This window comes from Mirounga angustirostris, unplaced genomic scaffold (assembly GCF_029215605.1).
Source record: "Mirounga angustirostris isolate CCGP_5_RB_7025 unplaced genomic scaffold, mMirAng1.0.hap1 SCAF_8, whole genome shotgun sequence".
Classification (NCBI taxonomy): domain Eukaryota; kingdom Metazoa; phylum Chordata; class Mammalia; order Carnivora; family Phocidae; genus Mirounga; species Mirounga angustirostris.
This window is the reverse complement of record NW_026991716.1, coordinates 76,877,316-76,892,047: the sequence shown is the minus strand read 5'-3', so window position 1 is coordinate 76,892,047 and position 14,732 is coordinate 76,877,316. Positions and strand designations below refer to the sequence as shown.

The 14,732-nt window shown below is 41.1% G+C and overlaps 1 protein-coding gene across 3 annotated transcripts in view; it reads left to right on the top strand.

Moving 5' to 3' along the window:
* Positions 1-772: 772 nt before the first annotated feature.
* MDN1 (midasin AAA ATPase 1) overlaps positions 773-14,732 on the top strand; it is a 159,670-nt gene continuing 145,710 nt past the window's right edge. For all 3 annotated transcript variants that reach the window (XM_045867230.3, XM_064597868.1, XM_045867229.3), the window contains exons 1-2: positions 773-1,033; positions 10,717-10,943. In XM_045867230.3, coding sequence (XP_045723186.2) covers positions 932-1,033; positions 10,717-10,943 — 329 coding nt within the window. In that variant the 5' untranslated portion in view covers positions 773-931. The remainder of the gene's footprint in view (positions 1,034-10,716; positions 10,944-14,732) is intronic.

Below are 14,732 nucleotides of genomic sequence, written 5' to 3'. Positions count from 1 at the left end.
CTGCGCTTGAGTTTGAGTTTCCCCAAAAGCAAACATTCAAACCCTAGGGAAAAAATTTCAAATTCAAATACATTTCTTTTAAAAGACTGAATCACAGTATAACTTGTTATTAGAGATCTACCCCTTTTTAAAACTTTTTAGAGGCATAATTTACACAAGGTGCACAAATCTTGTGTACAGTTGTTCTTTGCTTTTAAAAAATTTACCTTCCAGCGTATACGACACCACCGAGAGGAAGATAATGGAAAATTTCCATCACCATAGGATGTTCCCTCAGGTCCCCTGGCTGTCAATACTCCCTAAAGCAACCATTGGCCTGACTTTGTCATTATTTTGGCTTGTTCTTGAACTACACATATATGTGAAGTTCTAGTCCACTCTTTTTAACGGCTTCTTAATATTATATAACGTATACACCACACTTTAAATATTCCCTAACTGAGCACTTATTTCCAATATTTATATTATGAATACCGCAAGGGGCGTGCTTGTCATACTTCCACAGGAGGGAGGCATGGTGGGCTGAGAGCTCCCTCGCTTCTCCGGCCCAGCGGAATCTCCCGTCTCGCTGTACCGCCACACCTTGCCTCCGAAACCTACCAGCACTGTACCCAAGAGACCCGGATTACAACAGCAGTCCGCTTCTACTGCGCTCCCGGAACTGGCGCGGTGGTAACTCCCGCTGTTTCCGCTGCTGAGGGGGCGGGGCTGGGGCCGCCCTGCCGTCGCCGTCGTGGTCGCGGGCTGATGACGCACTGCGCCGCGTGCTCCCCCACGTGTGCTGCAGTTCTCCCGGTGTCTGCGGGGCAGCCGGGGTGCTTTCCCTGGGGGCGTAGTTGCTGGCACCTCCGGTGCGGGACCTCAGCGGCTCGGGGGCTCCGAGCGCTAAGTAGGGAGCGCTGGTGGCCGCCGGGGCAGAGGGCCTGCCGTCATGGAGCACCTTTTCCTGGAGGTGGCGGCCGCGCCGCTATGCTTACTCGCTGCCAAGAACGAGAAGAGCCGCAGCGAACTGGGCAGGTTCTTGGCCAAACAGGTAAAAGAAGGAGGGAGAGGGAAATTGCCGGGCAGACCCCGGCCGCCCCCCTCGCGCGTGCCCTGCAGCCCTGAGCGAGACGCGCTACTTTTAAGGGAAGAGAGTAGCGGCGTTCTGTCACCCTGGACCCCTCCCCAGGGCTGGCCGGGGGCAGAGACGTCCACGCGTATTTGAGGAAATTGGAAGAAGCCTTTTGTGTTTATCTGAGAGACCCTTCCGTCCTCTCCACCAGCCGACCACCCTGCAGCACTCTGTGGCAGACGTGGCCTTCCGAAAGAAATGTGGTTTGTTTTTCTGTAATTGAGGTTCTATCTTTGCCGTTTTGACATGTGTATTACTCTAGTGTGCCAAGTCTAAGCCACCCCTGTTAGTCTGGGTGACTGTTTTTCTTTTCTGCCCCATCCCATAGTTTTGGCCAGCTGACACGTATTGATGGCGTTCTTGCTTTGCGTGAGGCACGGTGTGGTTCTGTGAGGAGACAGAAATTCGTTACGATCTCTGCCCCCAGGGAATTTAGCATCTATTTTTGGAGAGAGTTCATAAACACAAAACAACTGAAGGGCAAAGCAAGACAGCTAGTGCTAACTGTGTGACATTAACCATAGGCATTATTAGGTGAATTAGAGTCTTCTAGGACATGGGTTTTTGACCTTTTAAGAGCCTTCCCTCGACTCCCTACTGTCTGAGTTGAGGACCTTTATCATGCATTTTTTTCACGTTGCATTTTAATATCCTATTTTATGCTTCCTCACCCCCAATATCTTTGAGCTTCTTGAGAGTAGAAAATGGGTTTTTTTTTCTTCTAACTCCAGTATCTATAACTTATTTATTCAGTCATAAATGCGTTGTGTATATATCCCATTGCTTAGGAAGCAACGAGAGTATTTTGGGTCTGGAGCAGCCGAGAACTAACATGAGAGGCATTTCTGTTTGGTGACAGCAAACTGAAAATCTAAAGGGGAGGGAGGAGTCAAAGATCTTGGGGTTTCTGGCTTCTGAGATCCAGTGAAGGGAATCACTAAACAAATGGTGAGCTGTAGAAAGAAAACTGAGTTTTGATGGGTTGGACTAAGAAGAGAGATAATCAGTTTGTATGAGCTGAGCTTCTGGTGACAGGCTCCTGGGTTATGTATTGTTGCTGGAGGTATTTTTTGTAAGTGGGCTTTAGAATTCAAAGCACAAATTCTGAATCTGGGGATCATGGACCAGCAACAGGAGATTTATGTTTCCACGCCACTGTAACTGGATGTAAAATTGTTTATGTTTTGGGAGTAGGGTGGGGAAATGGTTTGTAGTCTTTAATAGATAAAGTTTTAGAGAATCTGACACACATAAGTGTGAGAACTCATTTGGATTCTGAGATTGTATAGAAATAGTATTGGACTTGAAAGCTACTCGAAAGTTCAGTTGAATTAAGGAGATTAGGACACCTTTGCTTCTCCCTTTTCTTTGCTTCACATTGTCAAATTCTGTCCTATCTGAGACGTCTTTCAGGCTTGTTCCTTGAACCATTCTCAGTAACCATAATCATTTCAAGACTTTCACTCACAAGAATTGATTGTGTCGCCATTCTCTTTTTCTCCTATTTTTGGAAACAAAACAATTTTTATTGGAGAGCAAAGACTTTTGAAAACATGATTCCCATTGCAGTTGAGATCTGAAGTAAGAATTTTTTTAGGATTGTGTTTGTTTTTATGTTCTTTATCTCAGCTGGTGACACCACCTTCTCTCTATCCAGTCACTTTAGAGAACTGAGTGTCCTCATTCCTTTCACTCCTTTTCCTTCACATATGGCCAAGTCTTCCATGTTTTATTTATTCAATATTGAATCTATTCCTTCCTTTTCATCCCTACTACCACCACCATCCTATAGTTCTGACTCCATTCCCATGTGTGTGTTTTCCAACATCTCCAAGCAATTCTCAGACACAAGCTAGGTGTCTTAAAATTTAACTCAGTTCTGACACTGTCTACCTGGAGATAGCATCAGATCCCACATGTTAGGGGTTCAGTCCTACAAAACTGTCCCCCACCCCCAATTCAGATGCCAATTAAAAGTCCAGGTTGTCAGGTAGGAGGATGGGTTAGCCTGGTGTTGGGTATTAAAGAGGGCACGCTCTGCATGGAGCACTGGGTGTTATACGCAAACAATGAATCATGGAACGCTACATCGAAAACTAATGATGTAATGTATGGTGATTAACATAACAATAAAATTAAAAAAAAAAAAAAAGTCCAGGTTGTCACCTGCACTTCTGACCAACTGGCTGTGGATTGGAAGTTCCTACAACCCCCTCCTTGGATTTGATTAAATTGCTAGAGTGGCTCACAGAACTCAGAGAAACATTTTACTTACTAGATCAATGGTTTATTATCAAAGGATATAATTCAGGGCGCCTGGGTGGCTCAGTCATTAAGCGGCTGCCTTCGGCTCGGGTCATGATCCCAGGGTTCTGGGATCGAGTTCCACATCAGGCTCCCTGCTCAGCGGGAAGCCTGCTTCTCCCTCTCCCACTCCCCCTGCTTGTGTTCCTGCTCTTGCTGTCTCTGTCAAATAAATAAATAAAATCTTTAAAAAAAAAAAAGGATATAATTCAGCAGTTGCCAGATGGAAGAGATGCATAGGATAAGGTATGTGAGAAGGAGTGCAGAGCTTCCATGCCCTCTCCAGAGGTGACACTTTTTTTTTTTTTTAAAGATTTTATTTATTTATTTGACAGAGAGAGATAGCGAGAGCAGGAACACAAGCAGGGGGAGTGAGAGAAGGGAGTAGCAGGCTTCCCGCCGAGCAGCCTGATGTGGGGCTCGATCCCAGGACCCTAGGATCATGATCAGAGCCGAAGGCAGACACTTAACGACTGAGCCACCCAGGCGCCCAAGAGGTGACACTTTCTCCACATATCCATGTCTTCACGGACTTGGAAGCTCTCCTGATCAAGTCCTTTTGGGTTTTTATAGAGACTTCATTACATAGGTATGGTTGATGAAATCTTTAGCCATTAGTGTTGGAACTCAGTGTCCAGCCCCTGGCCTGTGCAGTGGAGGTGGGGGTAGGACTGAAAGTTCCAACACTGTAATCATTTGGTTGGTTCTCGGGACAACCAGTCCCCATCCTTGGGTCTTTCCAAAATTTACTACCTTTGGGCACCTGGCTGGCTCAGTTGATAGAGCATGCAACTCTTTATCTTGGGTAGTGAGTTCAAGCACCATGTTGGGCTTAGAACTTACTTTAAAAACCAATAAAAAGACCCTTAAATTCATGTCCTTAACATAACAACCTAACAAAGGACACCTTTATCACTCTCCTCACAGGAAATTAATTCCAAGGGTTTTTAAGAAAATGTACTATTATAAATCATGGGGAGTCTGGGTGGCTCAGTCTGTTAAGCATCCCACTCTTGGTTTTGGCTCAGGTTGAGATCTCATGGGTGGTGAGATCAAGCCCTGGTCCCACTCTGCTCAACCAGAGAGTCTGCTTGAGGATTCTGCCCCTCTGCCCCTCCCCCCACATGTGCACGAAGCTCTCTTTCTTGCAAATAAATCTTTAAAAAAATGCTTTATAAATGATAATATCACGCATCCCTTACCTCCTTGATCACTGTCTGTGTTCAGGAAGAGCAGAGTGCTTAAGATACTGGAACTGAAGTATGGCTGAAGAGCAAATCTATTCTCTTAATTCCTTTTGGGGCCTTGAACAAGTTACTTAACTCTCCTGAGTCTCAGTTTCTTGATACATTACATATGGCAGCTGCTAAATAGTTGCAAGGACTCCGGTTCTGCTGCTAGCTTTGTGACCTTAACCCCTTTTTTATTTTTCAGTTTCCTTATCTGTAAAATGGGGATAATATTACCACTTTATGGGTTGCTGGGAGAATTAGATGCCTAGACTATTGTAAGCACTGTTTATAAAAAGTGGTTAATTATTATTGCTATAAATAAGATTGTTGTAAGATCTAGATAATGCATGTGAGGAGCTTACTAAAGTGCCTGGCACAGAGTAAATAATCCGTACATGTGAGCTTTAATAATAATAATAATTTTTAAAAACCACTTTATTGAGATACATTTCACATACCTTATACTTCATCCATTTATTTAAGTGTACAGTTCAGTGGTTTTTGCTATGTTCACAGATATGTGCAACTGTTACCACAGTTTTAGACTGATATTTAGACATTTTTCTTTTTTTTTTTTTAATTTTTAAAAAAACTTTATGTAAGTAATCTCTACACCCAATGTGGGGTTCAAACTCATGACCCTGAGATCAAGAGTTGCATGCTCTTTTCGACTGGGCCAGTGAGGCGCCCTGACATTTTCATTATTTCAAAAAGAATCCCCGTATCTTTTAGCTAACCGCATTCCCCCCCACCCCCACCCCTCCACTGCATTGCTGTGCTCTCCCAAATCCCCCCAGGCAACCACTAACTTACTTTTTTTCTCTCTAGGTTCCCTATTCTGGTCATTTAATATAATTATCATTAATAAGTCATCTGAATCTGTCCCCATTTGTATAAAAGCTCCCCATTGTCTCCAGAATAATAATCCAAGCTTTCTAAAGTGGTATATGGTATATGAGGTGTTTTTTAGTTTTTGAAATTTTTAAACTTTAAAAGTTTCTTTAAAAAAAGAAAAGGTTTATTTATTTAATCTCTACACCCAACATGGGGCTTGAACTCATGATCAAGAGTCTCATGTTCTTCCGAATGAGCCAGCCAGGTGCCCCCAAAATAAAAATTTATTAAAAGGAACTGTTTTTTGTTTTCTTTTTCCTGTCAACCTTATTTCCATTTTTTGTTTCAAGTATTTTTTAATCCAGCCTACTGGTTCTCAACTGGGGTAATTTTGCCCCAAGGGCAAATCTGGAGACATTTTTGGTTGTCCCAACTGGTGGTGGTGGGGTTGCTTCTAGCATATAGTGTTTAGAGGCCAGCGATGTTGCTAAATATGTTACAATGTATGGGATAGCCTCACAAGGTATCATCCAGCTCCAAATATCAGTAGCGCAAAATTAAGAAAGAAACCTCAAATATATGTACACCTAATAACAGAAGATCAAAATATGTGAATCAGAAATTGACAGAAGGGGTGGCTCAGTCGTTAAGCATCTGCCTTCAGCTCAGTTCATGATCCCAGGGTCTTGGGATCAAGCCCTGCATAGGACTCCCTACTCTGTGGGAAGCCTGCTTCTCCCTCTCCCACTCCCCCTGCTTGTGTTTCCTCTCTCACTGTGTCTCTGTCTGTCAAATAAAGAAATAAAATCTTAAAAAAAAAAAAAAAGTGACAGAAGAGGAAAAACAGGCAAATTCGCAATTACAATTGGAGACTTTGACATTCTATCCTGACAAACTGATAGAACAAATACAGAAAATCACTAAGCATGTGGAAGGCCCACTATCAATAAACCTGACCTATTTGACATTTATGAGTGCTGTGCCTAATAACAATAGAATACATGTTCTGCTCATCTGGAACATTCACCAAGATAGAGCATATTCTGAGCCATTAAACAAGTCTCAATAAATTTAAGAGAATTAAAATCATACTTGGGATATTCAGTGACCCCACTGGAATTAAATTAGGGGAAAAAAGCCCCAAAAAGATACTGGCAAAATCCCTAAATGTTAGAAATTGAAAAACAAAATTAGAGGGGAAAAAAAAGATGGTTAAAGGAAAATCACTGGGAGAATCAGAAATTTTTTTTTTTTAAAGATTTTATTTGAGGGGCGCCTGGGTGGCTCATTCGATTTAAGCGACTGCCTCCGGCTCGGGTCGTGATCCCAGGGTCCAGGGATTGATCCCCACCACCGGCTCCTTGCTCAGCGGGGAGTCTGCTTCTCCCTGCATGCTGTTCCCCCTGCTTGTGCTTGTGCTCTCTCTTGCTTGCTCACTCTCTCTGTATCAAATAAATAAAATCTTTAAAAAAAAAAAGATTTTATTCGAGAGAGAGAGCACAAGCTGTGGGGAGGGCAGAGGAAGAGGGAGAAGCAGACTCCCCCACCGAGCAGGGAGCCCGACGAACATGGGACTCAATCCCAGAACCCTGAGATCATGACCTGAGCCGAAGGCAGATGCTTAAATGACCGAGCTATCCAGGCATCCCCATGAAAGTATTTTGAACTGAATAATTTAAATGAATTGTGGAATGCGGCTAGAGCAGTATTTAGAGGGAAATTCATAACATTTTCAAAACATTGAATTTTTTTTTGTTTGTTTTTAATTAGACCCCATGCCCAGTGTGGAGCCCAACACAGGGCTTGAACTCTTGACTTCAAAATCCAGAGTCACATGCTCTATCGACTGAGCCAGCCAGGCGCCCTATAACATTAAATACTTGTATTAGGAAAGAAACATTTGAAATCAGTGATATTTTTTAAGCTTTCACCTTAGAGAATTAGAAAAGGAAGAGCAAATTAAACTCAAAATAAGTAAAAGAAAGACAATAATAAAGGTAAGAGTAGAAATTAGTGAAATAGAAAACGGACAAACAATAGAGCAATCCAGTGAAACCAGAAGGTGAGTCTTTGCAAAGACTGATCAAGAAGAAACAAATAATGCAATATATGTTAAGAAAAAAAGAAGAAGAAGAAGAAGAAGGTAGCGGGAGGGGAAGAATGAAGCGGGGGAAATCGGAGGGGTAGACGAACCATGAGAGACGATAGACTCTGAAAAACAAACTGAGGGTTCTAGAGGGGAGGGGGGTGGGACGATGGGTTAGCCTGGTGGTGGGTATTGAGGAGGGCACATTCTGCATGGAGCACTGGGTGTTGTGCACAAACAATGAATCATGGAACACTTCATCTAAAACTAATGATGTAATGTATGGGGATTAACATAAGAATAAAAAAAAATAAAAAAAAAAGAATAAATGGGAAAGATCCAAACTACTAGGAATGAAAATGCCACTGTTAACAGATTCTAAAAAGAGTAAAAAGATAGGTGATTAATATGAACAATTTTATGCTAATAAATTAAGCAGTTTAGATCAAAGAGTGTTTGAAGAATACAAACTACCAAAGTCCACTCAAGAAAAACAAGCTAGGAATAGAACACAAGTTAGGAATAGAACAAAATTTCCTCAAGCTGATACAGAGCATTTACAAAAATGGAGAAAAGATTGAACAGATGATAAATGAGTGGCTATTAAACACTTGAAGAAATTCTAAACATCTTTGATGATATCTTTGATGATAGCTAGAAACAGTGAAGTAGTGAGGATAGCTATCAACATGCAAATGGGTAATAAAGTTGTGGTTTGTTCATAGTGAAAAATTAGTAATAAAATGGAATAAATTACTGAAGCATTTAATTACACGGATGATTGTCAAAAGCATTATGCTGAGCAAAATAAATTGGACAGAAAAGAGCATGTACTATATGATTAAATTTGTTTATTTATTTTAAGATTATATTTATTTATTTGACAGAGAGAGACAGTGAGAGAGGGAACACAAGCAGGGGGAGTGGGAGAGGGAGAAGCAGGCTTCCCGCGGAGCAGGGAGCCCGATGCGGGGCTCGATCCCAGGACCCTGGGACCATGACCTGAGCCAAAGGCAGATGCTTAACGACTGAGCCACCCAGGCGCCCCAATATATGATTAAATTTATATAAAGTTGTAGACTAGTTTAATCTGTGGTCATAAAATCATATTATTAGTTGCCTGTTGGTAAGGGGATTGATTGCCAAGGAACATAAGGGAACTTTGGGTTTGATACTTTAACTGGGTGGTGGTTACATGGGTGGGTACATATGTCAAAACTCATCAAACTGGGGTGCCTGGGTGGCTCAGTCATTAAGTGTTTGCCTTCAGCTCAGGCCATGGTCCCAGGGTCCTGGGATCGAGCCCCGCATCGGGCTCCCTGCTCAGCAGAAGCCTGTTTCTCCCTCCCCCATCTCCCTGCTTGTGTTCCCTCTCTTGCTGTGTCTCTCTCTGTCAAATAAACAAAATCTTTAAAAAAAAAAAACTCATCAAACTATAAATGGGTGCATTTTATTGTATGTAAAGTATATGTCAGTGAAGATTTATGTATGTATGTATGTATGTATGTATGTATTTAAGTTGGTTTTTAGAAAGCTAAATATCTGAGGGCACCTGGCTGGCTCAGTTGGTAGAGCATGCAACTCTTGATCTTGGGGTCAGGAGTTTGAGCCGCACGTTGGGCATAGAGTTTACTTTTTTAAAAAAAGACTGAATATCTATTTATTCTTTTTTTTTTTTTTAAAGATTTTATTTATTTGACAGAGAGACACAGCCAGAGAGGGAACACAAGCAGGGGGAGTAGGAGAGGGAGAAGCAGGCTTCCCGCAGAGCAGGGAGCCCGATGTGGGGCTCAATTCCAGGACCCCAGGATCATGACCTGAGCCGAAGGCAGACGCTTAACAACTGAGCCACCCAGGCGCCCCAATATCTATTTATTCCAACCTGGTTTTCCAGATTACCTTTTTTTTTTTCAAGATTTTATTTATTTATTTGAGAGAGTGAGCTGGGGAAGGGGTGTAGGGAGAGGGAGAGAGAGAACCTCAAGCAGACTCCATGCTAAGCGTGGAGCCTGATGCAGGGCTTGATTCTGAGACCCTGAGTCACCCAGGCACCCCTACTGTATACTTTTTTAAATGATATCTTTAGTGGGCTTGTTTATAGGGACATTCGGCAGTTGAAAATGTCATATCATGCTCCTGTGAATCATGACCAAATCTGTTAAATTTCCTTGTAGGACTAATATTGATAGAAATTGTTCCAATGTAACCTCTCTCCCCCATCAGTGCTTTATTCAGAATTAGTTGTTTTATGAGTGAATGCCCTTATATTTTGGAAGATTTCATAAGAGGTCAGGTGTAAGGTGACCTTTTCTGAGAGATAATTTTGGAAAAAATTGTTAAATTTTTGCATATGGTATTTAGGTTGTATTCAAGCTGCACTCTTATGGATAACTTTAGTGTGCAACTCCTTAGGATAAATACATAGCATTGGATTTGCTGGGTCAGAGGGTATGACCCTTAAGCAGTTTAAAACCTGAGGTCCCATTGTCAGTAGCAAGGTTGTATAGATCTGCATGCACACTAGCAACATGAGACCTTTTACACACTTTTTCAGTTTTCCTTGTTACTCTTATGGACATTCTGAGCCCAGGCACTAGAATTTTGTGGTCTGTTTCATCTTGCATATCAAAGTGTGGCTGTCTCCTTTGGATTCTGTTTTGTTTATTTATTAGAGGTTGAAGCCTTCATAGGGATATCCTCATTCATTTTCTGGAATTGATTTCTCTCTATCCTTTCTTCAAGAGAGTTGGCAATTTTGCATACTAACTGTAAGGTTTTTGTTTTGTTTTTTCCCCATGTAATTTCTGTTTTCCTTCAAGAGCAAAGGAACTGGGGGAAACACTGGATTCTCTGGGAAATATTGAGACCATGAAACAAATTATTTTTCAGGAAAGCTATGTAGCATTTTACGTGGAATTCAGGTATCAGTCCTATCGCTCAAACCCCAGTGCGCTCTTTGTTACAGCCTTTTACTTTAAATTCACTGTAATCTTCTATTGCAAAAACCCCCATTGTGTTTTATAAGATAAATTCACTTATGAAATCTGGAAATTGGTTGTTTTGATTCCAAACTAGGATTTTTGCTTTTCTGCAGCAGTACAAATGAGTAGCATTTATATAGATACATTGTTTTGCCTTTCTCTCAGGTGTGGACACCTCAAGATCGCCAGTGTATCCTGAATACCTTAGCCCAATTACTTCTGGATAAAGACTGTACTATGCTGGTTGGTCGCCAGCTGCGCCCTCTTCTTCTGGATTTGCTGGAAAGGAATGCTGAGGCCATTAAAGCCGGAGGTCAAGTCAACCACGATCTACACGAACGGCTCTGTGTGTCAATGAGCAAACTCATCTGTAACCATCCTGATGTCCTCCCGTGAGTAACAGTTTTTTCTTCGTATTTCTCCTTGAGGTAGTAGAACCAGCTGTCTACTAGGAAGTAAAGGAGGAGTCTGAGTTGAGAAGAAGGAAAGAAGGGAAATATAAGAAAGAAGAAAGGTAAGTGGTATTGTTTTATGAAAATGATCACAACAGAATCCCTTTATCCAGCTCAGTTTAATGACCATTTACTATGTTCTTTTAAGTCTTGGACATCAAGACAGGCCTGGAAAAATGGCTAAGACATGTTCCCTGCCTTCAAGGATTGTATCATCTGGTGAGACATCCATATAAGGCGATTTAATTGTATTTACTTATTTATTTTCAAAGATTTTATTTATTTGTCAGAGAAAGAAAGAGTGTGCACAAGCAGAAGGAGCCGCAGGCCAGGCTCCCATCTGAGCAAGGAGCCCGACGCAGGACTCAATAAGAACTTTCATTCTAGGAGCGCCTGGGTGGCTCAGTCATTGTCTGTCTTTGGCTCAGGTCATGATCCCAGGGTCCTGGGATCGAGCCCCGCATCGGGCTCCCTGCTCTGTGGGAGGTCTGTTTCTCTCTCTCCCACTTCCCCTGCTTATGTTCCCTCTCTCGTCTCTCTCTGTCAAATAAATAAATAAAATTAAAAAAAAAACAACTTTCATTCTAAAGTTGAATAATATCTGTGCACTAATAAGAGTATCTCTCTCTTTTTTAAAGATTTTATTTGAGAGAGAGAAAGTGCGTGCGCACGAGCCTGTGCAAGTGGGGAGGGTCAAAAGGGGAGGAAGAAGGAGAGGGAAAAAGAATCTGAAGCGGATTCTCCACTGAACGGGCAGCCTGATGCGGGACTCGCTGTCAGGACTGTGAGCCATCCAGGTGACCCTAAGAGTATCTGTTATATCCATCTCTTATTTATTAGTTTTCATCAACATAATAAGTACACTTTGGCTTTCTTGGAACTATGATCTCTAATCTGGTTCTTGAATGAAGGGTATAAGAAATGAAGGCTTGGGAGAAAGCCATAATTTGTATGAGCTTTTCTAAAAGGGGAGGGAAAAAATAAGCCCAGGTTGATGGAACTAGAAAATACACAGCAAATATCAATGTCAAACTTGGTAATTAGGAACATATGCTGTGGGTTGATTGAGGTTGAGATTGTGGCCTCACTTAGTGCTGTAATCATTTAGATGTACTTGTCTGTGGTACCATTTCATAAGGTATGCCAACTATCCTGTACTTACCATTTGAGATTGACGTGTGGGTAACTTGAACCCCATTTCTCCTAAGCCTTTGTGGTAGAGTGCTTCTGGATTGTGTTTGAGAATCATTAAAATGATGGATTAGTTATGTCTGATTTCCCATCCGCTTCAAGTTTTATGTTATTATTAAATGCACGTGAGCACACCCCTATTTTTTCTTCTTTTCATTTTGCCAAGGCTGTATATTTTATTTACGCTCCCATCTCATTCCAAAAATTATATAATGCAGTTTACAAAAGTGCCTGTGATAGAGTAATTTAAAAACAAGCAAAAAAAAAGAGCTGTGTATAAACGAATCAATGCATGTTGTACAATAAACTATAGACAATGATGTAGAATGAGATTTTGATTTTTAGTTTTAAGAAGTATAGCTGATTGGGCTCCTGGGTGGCTCAGTTGGTTAAGCGACTGCCTTCGGCTCAGGTCATGATCCTGGAGTCCCAGGATGGAGTCCCGCATCGGGCTCCCTGCTCAGCAGGGGGTCTGCTTCTCCCTCTGCCCTCTTCCTTCTCGTGCTCTCTGTCTCTCATTCTCTCTCTCTCAAATAAATAAATAAAATCTTAAAAAAAAAAAAAAGAATTATAGCTGATTAATTCAACATGTGCCCCAAATTTCCTCTGTAGAGGAAATATACCTAATGTATTAGGAATATACCAAATATATTTAGATAGGATCCCCCAATTTTAGTTGAATCTTTTATATATCCTATATTAGATAGGATATAGTATATAGTCATAGGAGACCCTTCTTTTAAGCTCAGGGCCACATCATGTGGGTAAAAAAGTCAAATATAATGGGTTATTGATTTTGCAAACAATTGAATATTATACGCTAATGGAGGTGTGTGAGCCAAATACTTAAGGGGAGGAGGAAAATCACTAAAGAGGAATGAATGTTTTCCTCTTGGAAATCAGAGAAAATTTTGTACTGTGGCAGATTGTGGAGGAAAAGCAAGGAGAGGAAGAATGAAGAGAAAAGAAATAGGATAGCAGTGAAAATCTAGGGAAAAAAAAGAGACTGAAGAGAAGGTACTCAGTCTCCCTAGGGTCCTAATGCTTGCCATTCATTTATGTGTACATACCTCTTTCTGAGCTCAAGGTGTTGTTTGAGGCTTCCATGTGGTACTTCAGTGGTCTTAAGCATTTCTTTCTTTTCCCTTATGCTATTTGTTCATTACTAGGTGCCCCCCCAGCTTTATTTAGATAACAATTGAAATATATTTTTCTTGACATATAACATTGTATAAGTTGAAGCTATATTACATAGTGATTTGATACATGTATATATTGTAAAGTATTTACCATAATAAGGTTAGTTAACACATCTTTCACCTCACATAATTACCATTTTGTTGCTGTTTGTTCGTACTGTTTTTGCATCTAGAATCCTCAAACATATGTTTTACTCTGACAGATTCTTTGTCAGGACTCTGGGAAAGCAATCCCAGTGTGTTGATGCGTTCTCTATTCTAACATATTAGTTAGGTTTCCAAGTTCTTTTTTTTCCTTGATTTTATTTTTTAAAGTAATCTCAACACCCAACATGGGGTTTGTACTCACAACCGTGAGATCAAGAGTCGTACACTCTAGCCAGGTGCCCCAGGTTATTTTTTAATTTTTGACATATAATATGACATTGAACATCCTTGGGCATGAAATTTGTGGATCTGTAGTGGTGATTAGGAATGTGGATTTTAAAACAATGGTGTTGTTTTAGTAATAATATATACTTATACAGGATTTTATAGTGTTTAAGTATGTAGGTATATGTTTTTAATCTTTTTTGCATTTAGTGGTGGACCACTTCCTCTTTTTTTTCCTTAAGTTTTATTTATTTACTTTCTGCACTCAGTGTGGGGCTTGAACTCACAACCCCGAGATCAAGAGTCATATGCTCTTCCGACTGAGCCAGTCAGGCACCCTTTAATCTTTATATTGTAACATCTTCAGTAACATCATTGTAAAATCTTATTTAAATCTTTAGAGAGGTTAACTAAATTGTTCTAAGTGTCAGAGCCAGAACTGGACCACAGGTCTTATTTCTAGATGCTGGGAAGACTGTGATGAGTTGCCCAAGTGAGTGGCCCATCCAAGGTTAGATGTTTAACTGGATGGTATTCCTTGTTCCATTTTGGACCTTATGACTCTTCATCTTCTCCGGGAAAGAGACCCTTCTCCTCAGTCTTTGAATATTCTCTAGGGAAAAAAACTAATGTTATTCTCTGGCTAAAGATGCTTTATTGGTCCATCCGTCATTGCTTAACCAACTGAGCCACCCAGGCATCCCATCCGTCATTGCTTAGATCAGAATTTTAGAGCACTCCTTGAAAATGATGGGTCTTTAGAGAAAAGGGTGATGTAGTCGAGTAAGTTTGGAAGAGAATATTGACCAGTCTCCCTTATGTATACTTAGAGTGGACCAAAATTCTTTTCTTCCCATTGCTGCACAAATGTAGGGTCATTGCCAGTGCACTCTGCTCATTTCCCCCTATTTTCCTCAAAGACCCCCTGGTCAGGTTGACCATTTGGTTACTGCTTCTCTGCCTGCAT